Genomic DNA, 18,257 nt, shown 5'->3' with positions numbered 1-18,257 from the left:
GACGTAGTCACGTGATCCCATTCCATTGCCTACTGCAGCTGAATGAGTCTACAACATGACAGACTCATTTTCCCTCTGAGTTTTCACATAACATTCCTTTTATCCAGAAAGCCTCTTTCTCTTGGTAACACATCCTGAGCACTCGTCATCATTTGGATTTTGGCTTACAGAACATCACCTTGAGTGTGTTCCCAGAGTGGTCACTAAGGCCTTCTCTATCACATTTATTTTACTTTTGTGCCCAAACACTTATTATCATAGTTTGTTCACTGTTCTGTGTTTATCTTCCTTCTTGTTCTCTTTCCCCTGTGCAATTCTTCCTACTATTTAGAGTTACTATTAGTAACTCTTTGGTGTCAGTTACCATCTGATCATTAGAATTAGAGTGGTATAGACAGGCTGTGACATCATCATCAATTAATAAGTGAATATATGATGTATCAGATCACCATAGACTCCCGTAAGTCAAATACTAGAATTAAAGGGCTAGATGACAGTTTGGAAGGGGGACCTGTTGTAGATGACATGATCAGCAAAGCTCTCCCTGATATCTCTTATTGGAATAGAACTCTAAATGCATGTACCCCTGTTTCAGTCATCACAGTTATTCCCACTGAGTTAACATATATAAATAGTTGGACATATTGTTCTGTTAGCATGACCAATACTGCATCTAGCCCTTTGGTTTCCTAAATAGACTGTGAGTTCCATCAATAGGAAATGAGTGTTCTTTCCCATCATCCCTAGTATCTAACACAGGATCTGTTGTGGTAGGGCTGGACGTATAAAGGATAAAGAAAATGAGGAGCACAATGAACCTGGCTGTCACAATATCCTCAGGACACCTTGAAAACTACTCTCTGACAAGTTGACATGTGCATCTAAGAGTCATGTGAATTCATTGCATAGAATAAGTTTTACATGTAATATGGGTTAATAGTAACTGACTTTTTATTCATTCTTTTGTAAGACTAATTTCTCTCACGTCAGATTTTGGCTCTCTTTCTGCCTTGACTGGTTCTTGGTAGTCTAAGATATTTATTATACACTTTGATAAACTGGAAAGTCCAATAGGACAACAGGCTACTGGATCTTGCAGACTCCTAGGAAGGTGGATCTAGACATAAAACAAAGGGCTGACTAACTTAGCTAAGTCTAGCACTAGACATGTCAGCATGTCTCTGTCTGCAGCTAAATGAGCGTTTTTTGAACCACGATGACAAAGTGATGAGGACAAGCAACGACACCCAATGTGGAAGGGATCAGCAGCAGTGCACAGCAAAGTGACACCCAACATGGAAGGGTCAGCAGCAGTGCACAGCAAAGTGGTCCCCATGGTGCCCATGACTCATTCATGCTCTGAGAGGATAGTCAACTCTCTTTGCTCAACTAGAACTTGGAACGTAGAATAGAAAACCAAGTTACAGTCATATTTGTTAGTAGCCAGCGGAATAAATTGCAAACGTTATAATGTCAAACATCAGACACAGAGCTCAGGTTTTTTTCTCAATTGCATGCAGTTAATTTACATTACAAAGTATTTTCCAGGCTAGATCTAGGGAAGAAAATCTTTATGGTAGTTTGTTTGTCTGCAGCCTCTGGTGCATTCCTCTCAGTGCTGCCCTGTTTCTCAATCACTGTCCTGGGAGACCGACAGTCCAAGCCTTGCTCTCTATTGGCTTAGCCTTTATAGTCTTCTAAGCATCTGACTACCATGTTGCTTCTTCAAACAAGACTCCACTAAACCTTCTCCATCTTAAAGCTACTGGAGTAAGATTCTCAGCATCCAGTAAGGTGAATTAAAAGGACAAGATAGTATTTGCTAAGTGCCAGTTCAGAAATTGTTGGTATTTCTGAAAATACTAAGTGTGTGTGTGTGTGTGTGTGTGTGTGTGTGNGAGAGAGAGAGAGAGAGAGAGAGAGAGAGAGAGAGAGAGAGTGTGTGTGTGTGTGTGTGTGTGTGTGTGTGAGATCATACTCTGAGAGCATTGCACATGACATTGTCTTCCTGGAGAGTGAGAACACACATTGGGATGCTTAAAAGAGTTAAGAAAAGTGAAAACTCCCAAATAATCTCCAGTTGGGGAATTGTTAAGTACATTCAGGAACAGCAATCAGCTGTTAGGAAGGCGATATGGATCTCCACACACTATTATAAACACATGAAATAAAAACCTACTCAAAGGTTCTGAGCATGGCTAACATCCCATTAAAACCCCAAATCTTCAGTGTGTAGATGGCTTTATATAATACAATAAAACACAGAAAAACTCTAAAGGGATGTATACAAAATCACTACAAGTGATGGTCTCTGGGGACAAGGGGAAGTTGCACTTTTACTTTATAGATTTGGATATCATCTGAATTGCTTTATAGCCATTTTATTACTCTTATAATAAAAAAATCAAGTGATATATTAAAAAACAGACATAAAATGCAGCAGTAAACACATCTGTTTAGCTTTAACAGGGCACTTTTCACATTCATATGACCACTGAACCCTGATTTGGGGAACACTCAGGAATGACTTGTGCAGGCAATACTGAAGTCCTGGTGCTCAGACCTTTCCCGTAGCCTCACCAGTGTCTGGGCTTTGCACTTCTGTGCTCATTTATAAGTGAGAGAAAGAGGTTCCAGTGACCTCAGAGATTCCCTGGCAAATTGTCACTACTCCACTGTACTACAGCCACTACAAAATTGAAGGGAAAAATTACGAAAATACAGCACTGTTCTTGGTACATAGGTATTATATACCTAAAATTGTGACTGTTGTTATTTCTACTGCCACTGTTGATTTTAGTTTTATCAATGGCTGTGGTCCAAGGAGCCAAGTAATAATACGTGCTGTTATCCCAACAGTAACATACCAGAAAACAGAGATGATGAGACATTAGGACACATAATCACAGGTCCAATTGAGGTTACCTTTCTAGAAAAACAGTCTAGTTCACAGCAGACAGGATAGGATGGGCTATACAGAGTAGCGGGTGCTAGCTGCCCTCTCTCCAGCCCAGAGAGACTAAAAAAAAAAAAAAAAATGTAGAGATGGCCCTCATGTCCATGCTTTTCAATGGCTAAACTCATGAGTCAGAAAAATATAATGGTAGCTTGGAATGGTGTCCTTCTACCCAATCTACCCAACATTCAAAGCTATCCAGAGGGCACTTTGTTTATCTTTGGGCTCCTAATGGGGTGGAGTGGTGAAGCAGTGCCGATCAGTTATAAGGATGGTAGTATACTGATCAGAGACATTAAGTGCTGTTTTACTCCAATGTTATCTAGTAGAAACAGGTCTGAAAGCCGGGCGGTTATTTCTGCCCCCACCACCTTCCTCTTCCCAACCCTTCTTAGACCAGGGTTCTTAGCCCAATGACTCACCTGTCACTGAATTGAACTGCTTCTCCGTTCCTGGTCCAGTGGATGGTGGGCCTTGGGTTGCCTACCGCCTCACAGTGCAGAAGCACACTCAGGGTCCCGCTGGCTAGAGCCACAGTCTGCCCCAGGTGGGTGACTACCTCCGAGGCTGAGAGTTGCTGTGCCGCTGAGATCTTCCGCAAGATGGCAGGCTTGCGATGAGGCCTACGGGAGCCACCCCCAGCCTCTCCAGATGAGCTCCTTAGGGAGCTGCTGAAGCCAGAGACATGTTTGTGAGGTGGGACGGCCATGGGAGGAAACCTCTGCTCAGAGGGCTTAGGAAGCAGATCCTGGTTCTCCAGGTGGCTTCGGAAGATGTCCTGGGCCAGCTGGGCCACCAGGTGCTTGCTGTAGAGGTCCCGTAGCTCCTCTGGCTGCTGGGACAGGTTCCTGAGGATGTCATCCAGACGCTTCTGCTCGGCCACCATGGTGAAGGGGAGATGCAGGAGGGCCTGTTCAGCACTGGGATCCTCTTCTGAGGATGCGTTCCTTTCTGCAGAGTCCTGCACCTCCCACGAGGCCAGGAGCTCTCCTGGCCAGCCGCCCTGCTCCAACAGCCTAGACACAATGTCATCATAGCGGTTCCCAGGATCTGCAGTGAGGCCGCGCTTCTCAGCTTTGCTGCCGTTGGAGAAGATGCCATTTTGGTGTTTGTGGGTTTGCAAGGCTTCTTTTGGATTGGCCTTCCTCACCTGCAGGGCCTCCTCTTCCTCACTCCAAAGGCTCAGGGGCCTGGCCACGAGCTTGCGGTTGCCTCCAATGAGCTTAATCACAAACTGCTCCCGGGCGGGCCCCGCAGAACAGGTGTAGATGCCCGCATCTGAGGGCTTGAGGCGATGGATCTTCAGGTAGCCAAAAGGGGCTACGGTGACATGAGCCGAGCTGATGCTGTGCTGGCCGTCCTTTTCCCACGTGATGAGGGGCTTGCGGAATCTGCGCGTGGGACACCGGAGCACCACGGTAGTCTTGGGAAGCAGGTAAGCAAATCCTCCCACAACGAAGTGCAGCTTCCTCTGCCTGCGGGTCTGGATGTATATGTTTCGTGCAGCTGCGATGTGAGGACTGTGCTTGGTGGAAGGCCTCCCAGGCCCTGATTTGAGAGGGATGCCAGACCGAAGAAGAACCAAGAGCAGGGAAAAACCAGAGTGAGATAGGGCCACCAGAGAGGTCAGGGAGCAAAAAGGACAAACAGGGAGAACTCTTCCATTGATTTTGGCACGCCCATTGTTTACTACTTCTTTTTACCCCGAAGGAGCTGGCTATCAGCTGTGGATCATCAGGCTATCCCACCTTCAAAACCCAGAGCACTAATGAGGTGTGGTGAGGGGGTAGCCCACAGGAACCAAAGAGGTGGAGGTGCCTGGAGCCCTGGAGAAAGGCAGTCCTCATTAAAAGCATTTAAGGAAGAAATGTGCACCGTTAAGAGAGGCAGGCAGAGGACAAAGAGGAGCACAAGTTTCTCTGTTAAATGTTCACCTCTGGGCCGTGCAAAGAACCAGGGCCCAGGGTAGACAGAGAGGGGAGCCCCGGATTGTTATAACTCTGGGGATTATATTACACAGTACAAATGTGTTTAGAGCAATTTAAAACCCCAGTTTGGATAACATTAGACTTCATTAGGAATAAGGAGCCTCTAGCTTCTAGATCTAGTGTGCCAGCAGGCGACCTTTGCTCAACCCTTGCAGGCTGCCTTTGTAGGGGAGAAGAGAACTCAGCCTGGACACCTGAGTGACTAAGATTCCCTTTCATCTCCAGCTGGACACTCCATCCACAACTGTTTTTAGTCTCTGCTGCCTGACAATGCCCCACCACTCTGGGGCTCAGGGCAGGTCCTTGCCTAGTGGCTATGGTTGCTGGTTTTTCATAATGGGGTTCCATATCCCACCCCCAGAGCCCTGACATACTCACTTGCACAGGTTGCCAGCATACAGGGTCTGATGGAGGAAGAGAAGGGCAGGGGAGGGCACAAAGTAGAATTGACAACAGTGGAGACCCCAGTTTTCAGCACCCTCTGGCAAATGGCACTTCGAGTCTGGGTGCCCTCCCCACAGCTCACAGAGCACTGGTGGAGGAAGAAAGGATAAATGTATCAAAGTCCCATAAACTAGAACATTGGTTCCCTATCTGGGGGTTGCATTCCCTTTGGGGGTCAAACTATCCTTTCACAGGGATTGCATATTAGATACCCCCTAATCAGATATTTATATTATGATTCATAACAATAGCAAGATTACAGTTATGAAGTAGCAGCAAAAAATAATTTTATGGTGTGTGTGTGTGGGGGGGGTCACCACAACATGAGGAACTGTATTGAAGGGTTGCAGGATTAGGTAGGTTGAGAACCACTGAACTAGATAGAGTCTCATGGTTGTTCTGAATGGTCCCTCACATTCACTATATGCTGGGCAAAGTATCAGCCACTGAAAGAAATGTATTACAACACTGTAGAATATATGTCTCACAGCACACCTTGCCCTCTAACATTCTCTATTACTCTGTATTATAAGGGTTTCTGTGAGCATTTAACCCATTCTTAGTTACATATGGCTTAGGCTTTAGAGCCACAGAAATACTCAGTTCACTTTTACACACAGTCATTCCATAGTTGGGAAGCTACTGAACTGTTTTTATTTTTATGCTTATTTTACAAGTCTGTGAGTTAAATGAGGGACTACAAGAAAAGCCAATGCTAACCCAATAAATGCTATACCTCCCGTTCACTGTTGTGAGTCGACTTTGGGGGTGAAGTGTCTAGCCTCCAGAATCATTCCTTCAAATGAGGAGGCAAAAGCAAATGCACTGCTAAAAGGAAATAAGACTTTGGGTGGACATGAGTCAAAAACGACAGTGAGATATCACTTCACGCACACTGGAATGACCATGTCAGAAAGGAAAATAAAGTCAGCATTGGTGAAGCTGTGGGGGAAAAAAGAGAGACCCTCACCTTATGTTGTGGGGAACCCCCAACCATACAAATATTTTTGCTGCTATTTCTTAACTGTAATTTTGCTACTGTTATGAATCACAATGTTGGTGGGAACATAAAGCGATATGCTTTCTGCCATATACTTCCAGACAAAAGAGTTCATTAGTTTTGATTAAAAAATTTCTATAGGACATGGTAATTCTACTGGTAGGTATTTACTTTGGAGAAATGAACATATACATCTACACAAAGAGTTAGGTGCAAATGTTCACAACTGCACTGACATTATTTAGCAACATTCAACTACTTATAATAACTGTGAAGCAGAAACAATTCATTTCCCATTAATTCTTGAAAGGGTAAACAATGTATAGAATATTTATATGAATGGAATATTATCCAGCCAAATTAAGAAGCATAATCCTTATATGTGCTATAACATAGACAAACCTTAAGAATATTAAGCTAAGTTGAATTTTATAATAGGTTAATTATATGCCAATAAAGTTGTTTAGAGAAGAAACAGTAGTTAAGGAATTTAGTAAAAGTCTAACAGTAGAAGGTGGGTTTTGAGATACTGTAAAATGAATACTAGTCCTTGATCAGAGCTGATGGAATACCAGGGCTTTCCTGACTTACGCCTTGGAGATGGAGAGGGTTTGGGTGGGATACACAAGCACAACAGGGGTGAGTATGGCAAGCAGAGAAATTCCCAAAACAAAGTAGAAGAATTCAGTGCAAGTCCACTGTGGGCTTGGGGCAAACCCAAGGCAGTTTTACTGACGAGGTGAGTGTAGTCAGGAGCGTGAGAGGGACTTGGGACCTGACTTTGGAGACCTTTCATTTTCAGACAGGTTTGGAATTGGTCCACAGAGCAATGGGAAGCCGTGAAGGAGGGAGTAACATGATGGAAGAGGTGTTTGAGAAGGTGGGTCTAGCAACACTGTGCTGAAGGGAGGAGAGGGGAGGGGAGGGGAGACAGAACGGGATGGAGGGGCTGCTACGGCCGCTGCTTGAGATGATGAAGGCCCCGAACCTGGGTCATGGCAGCATGCCAATGGAAAAATGACAGTAAAAACAGCTGAAAGCTATCGTACACTTTGAAATTTTATATGTGAATACATTGAAATGACACTGGCCTATGGGACAGACTGTGACAGCTGCCACCCACCCCAACAGAAATTCAAGATGCCAAGGACAAGTGCAGGTGGAGAACCAACCTCTGCTCGTGTTGCCTGATGATTACGGACTCCAGATTCTATTTGACACCTGTTTGACCATAAATGACAGTACCAGATCCAAGCATCCAAGGGGTAAGGAGTTGGACAGCTTTAAAACATGGCTGTTTTTGTTTGGTCAAGTGGAAAAACAGACCATTAGCCAGACTGCCGGCCAAGGTCAGCTGTGACTTTGGTAGTCTCATTCCTTCTCTAGCATCAAGCTCCACCTCTCTAAAGTAGTGAAGCTAAGCTGAAATCAAGTCTCTCAAGCCATACTTGGTAACCATGGTGAGGAGGCGATGCCGGGGCTGCTTCTCAGTGATGGTGACTCCCACCACTGGAGACCTGTCACCCCACTCCTGCTTCCGCTTTAACCATGAAGTTCTCATTTTGTTTTAGATTTAAAAATGTAGTGTGTGTGTGTGTGTGTGTATGTGTGTGCACACGTGAACTCTCATTTGTTCACTGCATGTGCAGAAGCCAGAAGATGACATGTAGTAGTATTACAATATGTCACTCTCCACATAACTCTCTCTCTCTCTTTTTTTTTTTTTTTTTTTGGTTTTTCGAGACAGGGTTTCTCTGTGTAGCCCTGGCTGTCCTGGAACTCACTNTGTAGACCAGGCTGGCCTCGAACTCAGAAATCCGCCTGCCTCTGCCTCCCGAGTGCTGGGATTAAAGGCGTGCGCCACCACGCCTGGTTCACATAACTCTCTTAAAGCAGAGTGTCTCTCTCACTGACCCAGGAAGCTAGGCGAGTACCAGTGAGCCCCAGATGTACCCCTGGGAGATTATGTCTCACTATTTCCAGCCTCTCTTCAATGCTAGAAATTTCCATTCATGAACCCTGATAGCTCAGAACTTTAGATAAGGGCTAAGCCTTCTAATTTACCAAGTGTGACCTTTTATTTCCTTAGGGAGAAGAGCAAAACACAAGGGAGACCTAGAATATGACCCTGAGCCCAGCCACTGCAGGCAATGGAGTGTTCTACCTAGATCCTTCTTTCTCCTGATAATGAACCCAGAAGGTAGGGAACAAGGGTTAAGGTAAACTAGACACAAGTACTTCATGTGTCTCACTTAATCAAGACTCTGCCTACATGATACACTCTGTTATCTTCATTTCAAATACAGTCAGTCTAAGGGTTAGAAAGATGAAGCAATGAGCTTCATGCTGTATAGTTGCTAAGGGAGTGAGAGTTTAGAGCCAGGTTTGCTTGTCTTTGTGTCTGAACTCTTAGCTCTATATGATCCTGTTCTAATGGTCTACTTGGCTTAATATGATCCGGTTCAGTGGGTTCCTTCCTTTGGTGCTTAAACCACAAGGGTCCTTCTTTTAAATCACTTTTTAATGAGTGTTCTGTGTTCAATATCCTCCAAAGGCCACAAATGTTGGAGGATGGAGGGGTGGCAATTATTAGACATATATAGTCCTCTCTCCATTGCCCATCCATGATAGCCCAATCGACACTTGGCCAGGATGTTGTTGTTTGGCACATACACCAAGGCTCTTTTCTGTGTAGACATTTCTTAATATGATTTTTTCATGTATAATGCCTCCCAAATCAACAGTTTTCTGTTGTTCTGCTTGTGTTGCCTGATGATTAGGGACTCCAGATTCTATTTGACATCTGTTTGACCATAAGTGACAATACCAGATCCAAGCATCCAAGGGGCAAGGAGTCGGACAGCTTTAAAACATGGCTGTTTTAGTTTGGTCAACTACAACCAACCAACCAGCGTGTCTGTGTACACACACCTTTAAATATGTACACATTTTCCTCTTCCCCTCCATTCTTGTATTCTGCTGAAATACAAACTTTTTAGAATGCCCAAATAACCATTCTCCTTTTTGTCCTGAAACATCTGGGGTGAGACACAGCCAGAGGTAAGTTTACTAATAGACTATGATGGTAGTTTAGGTTCTTGTACAACCCCACTACCCACAGCAGGCACTATCAGATGGACTCTGAACAGCCTGGTAATGTACAAAGCAAGAATTCCATGCTTAGAAGTCAGGCATCTTTATTTCCTCAGGCTTCCTCTTCTGTCTGGAAGAGAGTGTTCCTGTGACACACATTTAAACCACCAGCAGTTCCAAACCGAGTTGCATGTTATACACTAAAAAGCCAGGGCAAGAAAGAGAAGGGTCTTGGATATGATTGGGATGTACCCATCTTTCTGCCAGTTGCTGAGTTTGCTTGTACAGCAATGGTTTTTAGACTTCTCTGTGGAAGACACTCAGGTCTTTGGAGCTGGGTAGTTAAAGGCAACTCAAAGAGAATCCTGGGGCTGAAAGCAGTCCGGGTGACTCTTTAATTCTGGATGTAAATGGATTCATACCAGTGTCCAAACAAGAATTACTCAGAGAAGCAGGTTAGCTGGAGGTTAAGTTTGGGATCCCTAACTCCAGGCACCATCTGGAGCTGAGAGCGCTGAGCCACCACTTTCCCCAAGTACACAGCAACGGGGAAATCAAGTTCTCTTGCTGGGAAGTTGTTCAAGTTTTAGAGTCAGGAAACTAACAGTAAAGAGGCAGGATTTCCTTGGCCTCCTTTTCCTAATAAATCACATCCTTTATTGTCCAGAAACTTGGAAGAGAAGAGCCAGGGAGGCCTTGCCCTTCCTGAGCAGAGACTGGAAAGAGCTGGGAGTAGGACGTGGGAGCATGACTGTTGGGAGAAGGGGCTAGGTGCAGAAAGACGAGAAGAACCCTGGGTTTTGGGTTTGTCTGAGGGAGTTCCCATTTATAATCACAGGTTTTTGATGTTCAACTGTTAGGTAAGGGCCTGCTCCATAGCCTAGGTCCCCATAATAAAATCAGCCCATAGCCTAGATATTATGCATCCTACCATATAGACGGATGGCATTACAATATGCCATTCCACACTGTCAGGAGAGCTTTTTGGTCTCTTTTCTATGTGTGTGGAATGATTTCTCTCCTATGCGTTCTCTCATCCTGAGAAGAGAAACATACCTACCTCTGACCACTCTGAGAGAAGCCACTCACTGGGGCAGTCATCTTTCTTGCACCCTTGGTGGGAGGTTGGTTTGGAGGCTGAACAGAAGGTCTCTGGAAGCTCCAGGAAGCTGCCATCAGCCATACGCTGCTTGCAGAGAACATCACGTTTTTGAATCCCTCCTCCACAGGTCCTGGAACACTGGGCAAGCAAAGCAAAAAGGGTCAGCACCGGCAAGGATCCTGATCACGACCTGATTCTTGGTCGAGTAAAGAGCAGGGAGGTGGTTTTTTCGTTTTTGTTTTTGACAAACCAGGAGTCAGGTCAAAGGGTTTTGCTTCTTGTCTTTGCAGTGAATTATGTAGCAAAGATTTTGTAACTCCCCACTTATAATCTCAGGTATTTAACTTGAGCATCCAGGAATTCAGGAGCCCTGGAATCTTAGAAATTTGCCCCTGAACTGTGATTTGTAGCCACTAAAGAGAACTGGTTTAAAAGGTTAGTATAATAAAGTGTTCAACATATTTATGATCCAATGAAAATAATCTGTGCAGCTTCCAGCATGAGGAAGAGGGACCTCCTGCCATCAGAATCAACCATCAGAAAAAAATTAATTTGCAGAGAGAAAGGACTGTCCTCTCTCCCCATGTGGAAGCAAGCACTCAACCACACCGGGCAATGGGAGATTTAGGAACCAGGTTTCTGAAGAACTCATCTGGACTGGTGATTTCTAAGGGCACTGGGAGCCAGAGGCGCTGAAATCTGGTATGCAAGAAAAATAGCCTCATGTCAGTGGTTTTCAGAGGGACCGCAGTAAAACACTTTGTTTACATGGAACTTAATCGTTATAATCTGGCTGCTTGAGGCCTCCTGGGGCACAGACTGTTGGCTTTCTCCAAGTATTTGTCCCTTCCCTTTTAAGGGCCCTCAGCTTTTAGCATGGTACAGGGTTTTTCTGTATAGGCTATATTTGGCAAGCTCCCTTGAAGGCAAGCACAGCCACTGGACTAAATGATGGCCAATGGGATATAGACAGATGGATGTATGCGATTTCAAAGACCTCAGCTAAAGAGAGACCCATACCCGCTCCTTGCTGCCAAGAATTGGCATGGGGTGCAGGCAATATGCAAATGGTGTGTGTGTGTGATATGGAAAAAGATAGAGTAGGTTTCACTGTTGACTGAGAAGCCCTGCCTACCTCTTCTTAAGCAAAATACTCCTGTAGTCTTTGAAGCTACTATAATTTTGAGATTTCTGTTACTACACTCTGATAGAACCCTAGTTCTTATATACTCAACCATGGCTTTGCTAGGTTGGTGCAGTTCAACGCAGACATTTCAGGGTGTCCTTTGGTTTCTTAGGAACAGTCTCTAGTTATTCACTTGCTGCCCTGGTTGGTTGAGACATTTAATCTAGGTCCAAAAGCTGGGAGTTTGCATTGAAGGAAAGTAGCTCCAACAGGCTAGATGTCACCCTCCTCGGTGGTGGTCTTATTAGGTAGCCAGTAAGATATTAGAACTGAATTGTACCCCTGCTCTCACCTCAATCAACTGCTCAGATAGCCAGGGGCAGGAACTGCAGGACTTTAGTTATTAATCAGAGGAATCCGGCCTGAGTCCTGTCAGGAAAGCCATTGACTATCTAAACCTGGTTCCAGCCTTATAAGACTACTATATAGAGAGGTGATAAACTAATTCATACTGTTGCCCAAGTCAAAGGACTGCAGAGATGGCTCAGGACTTAAGAACATTGGCTGCTTTTACAGAGGACCTAGGGTTTGATTCCTAGTGCCTACATGGCAGTTCACAGGTACCCTAGGTTACCTAATCCCAGGTAAGTATTGCATGCAGATAGTCAGACAACATGCAGGCAAAACACTCATACAATAAAAAAAAATAAAATAAAAGAAAGACAGAGAGAAAGGAAGGAAGGAAGGAAGGAAGGAAGGAAGGAAGGAAGGAAGGAAGGAAGGAAGAAAAGAAGGAAAGAAGGCAGGAAGGAAAGAAGGAAAGAAGGAAGAAAATGAATCAAGCCAATCCAATGGGCTTGTCAGTCACTGGACAGTAAAACAACCTTCAGGAAATCTATCAATTCTAGAAACTTTAAAAAAGTACTTATTTATATACTTATTAACATGCATGTGTGTTTGCAGGCGTGCGTGTGCGTGTGTATGTGTGTGTATGTGTGTGTGCGTATAGGTATGCATATCATGGTACATATGTAGAAATCAGAGGGAAAGTGTATAGAATCATTTCTCTCCTACACTTAAGTGGCTCCTTAAAATTGAACTCAGGTCAGCAAGTGGTTTTACAGGGTGAGCCATGTTGCTGGGTTTCAGAAACTTTAACAACATAAAGTTTGCTGAAAAATGTAAGTTGATACAATGGTTTCTGGCCATTGTCACTCTGACACAGTGTGAGTGTTTTTCTTTGCATTGATTCCTTTGGCCATTGCCCACTTGTAAGAGCCAAAGTCAACCTGTAAGCGTGGCCTGTAAGCTCCAGGGCAAGTTAACCTCCTGGAATGCTGGAAGTTGTAGTTTTTGAAAAATGACAAAGCTACATGGGAAATACGGTGGCCTTGTGTTTTGCCCTTAAAAAGTCCCTACAACGAGTGACTCTTTACCCCTCTCTGGGATTCTAGAGAGTGGGTAGACCTTACCAGAATCCATCTGTGTCTCTGCGTATCCATCTGCCCATTTGCCTGTCCACTTATCTACCTAGCTGTCTAGTGATTCAGTAGTACTGGGACTGAACCCAGATACTTTCCTGCTGATCTATATCCTTAGACGGCATTTCATTTTTAAAATAGAGCTTTCTTCCTAGTGTGGAGACTGAACCCAGGGCCTCATGCTTGTTAAAGGATGTGCTCTGTCATGGAGTCATATTCCCAGACCCAAACAGCAATTTTAAATAGCTCTTCCATCAACCTGTTAAACACACAGATGAAGAGATTTTACTTTTCTTATTGCTCATACTAAGTGTATGGGATTTGGACTCAAAATATTCTCCAGTATTTTGGTTATATCTTTAATAAAATAATTTAGAATTGAAGGAGTTCATCTCTAGTGTGTTTCCTTCCATATAGTTTCCCCACTAAAAAACCTCAGGGTTCATTTGTTTCCTCATAATCACTGGCTGGAGTATGAGCTGAAAAAATACAGTGCCATGCCATTTCTGGTTTTTTTGTTTTTTGGTTTTTTTGTTTTTTTGTTTTTGGTTTTTTGAGACAGGGTTTCTCTGTATAGCTCTGGCTGTCCTGGAGCTCACTTTGTAGACAAGGCTGGCCTCGAACTCAGAAATCAGCCTGCCTCTGCCTCCCAAGTGCTGGGATTAAAGGCATGCGCCACCACGCCCAGCTTCTACCATTTCTTAATAGATTCTAGAGGCATGTGATGCCTTTAAATATTTATATCCTTGAGAGCGCAGTGAGAGAAGTAGATGTCTAGTTCATAAGACCATATCCCTACACACTTTAAAATGATGTCAAACCACATTTTTTGTTATTAAAGATTAAAATTTAGTCAAGACACCCAACAGCCTCCTGAATTCACCAGGCATAAAGATGTATAGAGATATATGGCAGCTAGTATATGCAGAGTCCTAATGGTCATCTGTTGACTGATAATATCGTAACTATTGATGTTTGTACTTATATGACTGCAGAGCACTTCAATGATTAATAGCTACATTTTTCTCCATTCAAACATTTTTTGAGGCACATGGGATCCTGTTCATTTTGGATATACTCCAAAATTAAGCAAGTAGGTGAGTATAAACAGTTATTTCAAAGTGTTCAACTAGAGTTCCTTATTAAATGTGAAAAATGAAATAAGAGAAAAATGTAGGTTTGCTTTCTCTTCCCTTCAAACTTAGTTAGTAGATGGCGAAAATAATTTGTCTTACTCCAAGTGTCTTATAGTGTAACCATTCTCTTAAAATAAGGGGTAGATTGTCAAGTTCCAGATAGAACCTGATTAAAGGGCGGTCCTCAGATAAATTATCCATAACCTCATGCAGAAGTCTGCAACAGCACAAAGACAATAATAGTTGTAAGGAAGAATTTTAAGATCATCAGGGTGCTTTATATATACCTTAAGCTTCAAGGAGATTCTGAGCACCCACAAGATAAAGACCAGGCTCCAGAAAATGCCTTTATGGGTCCTTGCACAGTAGACTATGGCAATCTTACTGGCTCATTCTTTGAGACTCTACCATGTACTAGGGCACTAGTTGCAACAGACAATTCATCCTCTGGGCACACAGACACTTCTGCCTAGGCTTTTGATCATGTTGTTCACTACGCCTTTCAGCTCCCTGCTCACCCACAAACTTCTAAGGTATCCTAGAAGGCTCAGCTCCCAGGCCATTCCTTCTCAGAGTCTGTTCTATTTTCTGTGCCTCTTGGTGAATGGCTCCCTTCCACCACACTCTGACTTAGGATGGGTACCTTATCTCTTCCAAGAATGCTCAGAGCTCGTGTGTCTGCTATTTCCTCTGTTTCCCTGAACAGATCTAGGATTAGGGATCTTCTGAGAAAAGTTCATCTATGTACTCCCCAGTGCAGAGCATAGTGTCTGGCAAAGAACATGCGGCTCATAAATGTTCCCTGAATTGATGACTGAGAAGACTCTAAATGCAGATGTTTCAAAGATATAAAGCAAACATCCAGCTGTTACAGATCCTTCTTTTATCAGACTGTTTGGTCACTCCAGGAAGCTGTGTCCCCACAATAGGAATTGGTTCTTCTTGGCATTCTGACATTCCAGGCATGGGAGAGGACCCGATTAATCAATCCTTCCTATCTATCTATCTATCTATCTATCTATCTATCTATCTATCTATCTATCTATCTATCACTATCTACCTATCTATCTACCATTGCTCTCTCATTATCTACCTATCTGCAAACTCTATGTATGTATGTATGTATGTATGTATGTATGTGTGTATGCATGTATCGCTCATCTATCTTTTACCTATTATTTATGTCCAGATCCTGTTGCTAAAGCTTGTATTATATATGCTTAATAAATTTCTCCAGTATGTTTACATAGATGAAAACCTGTCTTTATAGAAGATGAACTTTGACACCAGGAAAGCCTTCAGAGTCTATGGTAGCGTTGTGACCACGCGGAGATGGCTTGGTGAAGCTTCAGTTCTTTAAGTGAGAGTTAGCAAGCAGAAAGGAAAATGTAGACAGAGGAAAGAAAGCAAGGGAAATGTAATAAAATTAAATGAAAAATACTTGTCCTCATGAATCATCATTTAAGGTCACATTCTGGTATGAAAAGGTAAATCTCTGGTAAGGGGTATTTTAAAATATATGCAATAAAGACAAATAATAAAGATACCATTTATGCTGCATATATTAGCTGCCATACATGATTCATGGCAAGGCCGTGGCTTCATTATTTTTATAAGAAATTTAAGAAATATACAATAAAGAGACCACTTAAAGGCTATATTTTTATACAGAAATATGCTCATGTGACCTGTATTTTCAAAGATTTCCCCATGATTAACATGTCAATAAATTTTGACTACATTGATTTTTAAAAAATGTTTCACTTGGTAGTTTAATTTAAAGTTGAGTTCATTTCCTTGGTGCTTCAAGTCATATTACTGCCCTTAATGCAAAATGACATTTATGTTCTGTTTCTGGGATCCGATTTCCAGGTTTAACATGGTATGAACTGCTTATTATGCTCATAACTCATAGTACCCACTGGGCACTATGTTAGATGCTGAGGATTTTAGACGAATTTAAGTGGTTATTATATTATAGGGTTCTGTCATCTAGTGAAGGAGAAAACTACTGAAAAACACGAAAAACATGATCAGTTTTACCAAAAGAGACTACATTAAATAGTGCAACCACATTGTTATGGATAGGTTGGGAGCAGTGATGCAGAAGAGGCAACATGAATAGTTAGCTAGGAAAACAGGAATGGGGACAACATCTAACCATGTAGGCTTATACCGACATCATGCCCAACTATGGCATGGCCACATAGCTCCAAGTAGGCCTGAGGATGAAGCATGGGGGTCATGAGACTTCAGTGTCAGATGAGGGACAGATAGAGAAGTATAGTCTTTAAAAAATAATCCTAAAACCCTGGGGTATCATCTGAAGGGGTTTTAAAGAGAGAGATAACATGATGAAATTTGTAGGAAATTACTTAGACAACATAGACCAAAGGGTTTCAAAGAATAATGCCCAATGAGATATCAATTGGTATTTGATGTTTAACAATTTCCTCTGAGATAAAACTGTCCCATTTGGGGGTGGGGGGTTGTTGTTAAACACAGGAAGTTAAAAGAGAAGTAAAACAGTTGAGTGTTCTAAGGGATGGATATGGGGTGAAATATTTTATCCTAAAGTAAAGCTGTTAAGTTTAGGAAATGAACAACTCAAAAACCTCAGGAAGTCCCCTAAACTGATCAGATTGATTAGACCCTCCAAGAATACACAGCTGTAAGGATTGCTGAGAGATATTCTTAGATAAACTGAGCTTCCTGGAAGTAGAGACCAGCCTAGTAGCCTTGAAGAAGTTCAGACACACTGAGCTACTGGAAGGAATATTTTCCAACCTGTTGAAATGCCTGCAGGCTGCTCAGTGTGCACATAGATTTGCAGGTTTGATGAGCTGTCACCATGCTGGAGTGGACTTTGATAATGCAGCTGTCTGAGTACTTTTTGCTTCTATAAGTAATCTTTCACCCACATGCCTATAAATCCTAACCAAAGTTCTTGTTTTACTAATGGACTTCAGTGGTATTAGTATGTTGGTCTACTCTACCTGACATAAGTAGATTATTTTTTTGTTCATATCTCCCCAGGGAACATCGGTTACATAGAGTATTCCACGGAGGAAAGACTTCTTGATTAAATTTGCCTGTGTAGCACTGCATGCTATACCTTTATTTGATGGGTCTCAGCAGATGTCATCTTAAAGGCCTAATAGAAGGTTTATGTTAAGAAGGCATTGATACCTGATTGGGAAGTCCAGAGTGAGAGTTACGAAGAGAATTCTGTGGTTAATGGTTATCATAGTTGGGTTACTGATTGTGAGAACTTGGATTAAGGCTCAGGGAGGAAGCAAGAAAGCAAAGAATGAAAATGGGGTTGCAGGAAGTGGAATTAAACCAGACATGGGTGTTTGCTGAGTGTGAAGGACACATGAGGCTGAGAAGAGCTTCAGAGAGGGGATGGCTAGATGGTGCTGACAGCACATGGTGGGGATCAATGAAGTTTGCTGGAAAGGGTGGCCAGGTATATATATTGGGGTTAATGTAGATCTTTGGGGGTTGAGGCAACTCAGCAATGTAGGAGACTGGGAAATTTCATGTATAGTAGAGGTCAAAATTGAAAGTTAGAACTTGGAGAAACAAAGGAAAACTAGGCCTGAAAATTCACCAAGAAACACTGTTAAAATGAGAGTATCATTTTGTAGAGCAGCGCCACTTTGTTCATTGTGAGTTAAGCCTTCCCAACTGTAGAAACATAGGGTTCTGCAGGGAGACTTCTGGGTTAAATAGACTGGTACAGTGTAACACCCAGGCCCAACAGGATTCAGAGTGGATAAGCCAAAGAGCTTTCTGCTAGTAAATAAAAACAAAACTATTCCACATGTGAAATCTGACTTTTGATCTCCATGCTGTTATATTTATTGCTGCTTCTAAAGATAGGATCAAATATCCATTTCAAAATACTACTGAAAATGAATTAAGCATT

General features: G+C 42.8%; 1 protein-coding gene across 3 annotated transcripts in view; it reads right to left on the bottom strand.

Annotated features, from left to right (window-relative positions):
- The window catches only part of Adamtsl1 (ADAMTS like 1), an 883,891-nt gene that overhangs the window by 82,046 nt on the left and 783,588 nt on the right, over positions 1–18,257 (bottom strand). For all 3 annotated transcript variants that reach the window (XM_029476025.1, XM_021160015.2, XM_029476026.1), the window contains 3 exons: positions 10,542–10,721; positions 5,323–5,476; positions 3,379–4,504 (listed from right to left, as the gene is read on the bottom strand). In XM_029476025.1, the coding sequence (XP_029331885.1) occupies positions 3,379–4,504; positions 5,323–5,476; positions 10,542–10,721 (1,460 nt within the window). The remainder of the gene's footprint in view (positions 1–3,378; positions 4,505–5,322; positions 5,477–10,541; positions 10,722–18,257) is intronic.

The sequence above is a fragment of the Mus caroli genome, chromosome 4 (genome assembly GCF_900094665.2).
Source record: "Mus caroli chromosome 4, CAROLI_EIJ_v1.1, whole genome shotgun sequence".
In the NCBI taxonomy this organism is placed as follows: Eukaryota; Metazoa; Chordata; class Mammalia; order Rodentia; family Muridae; genus Mus; species Mus caroli.
This window is presented reverse-complemented; position numbering and strand designations above follow the sequence as displayed.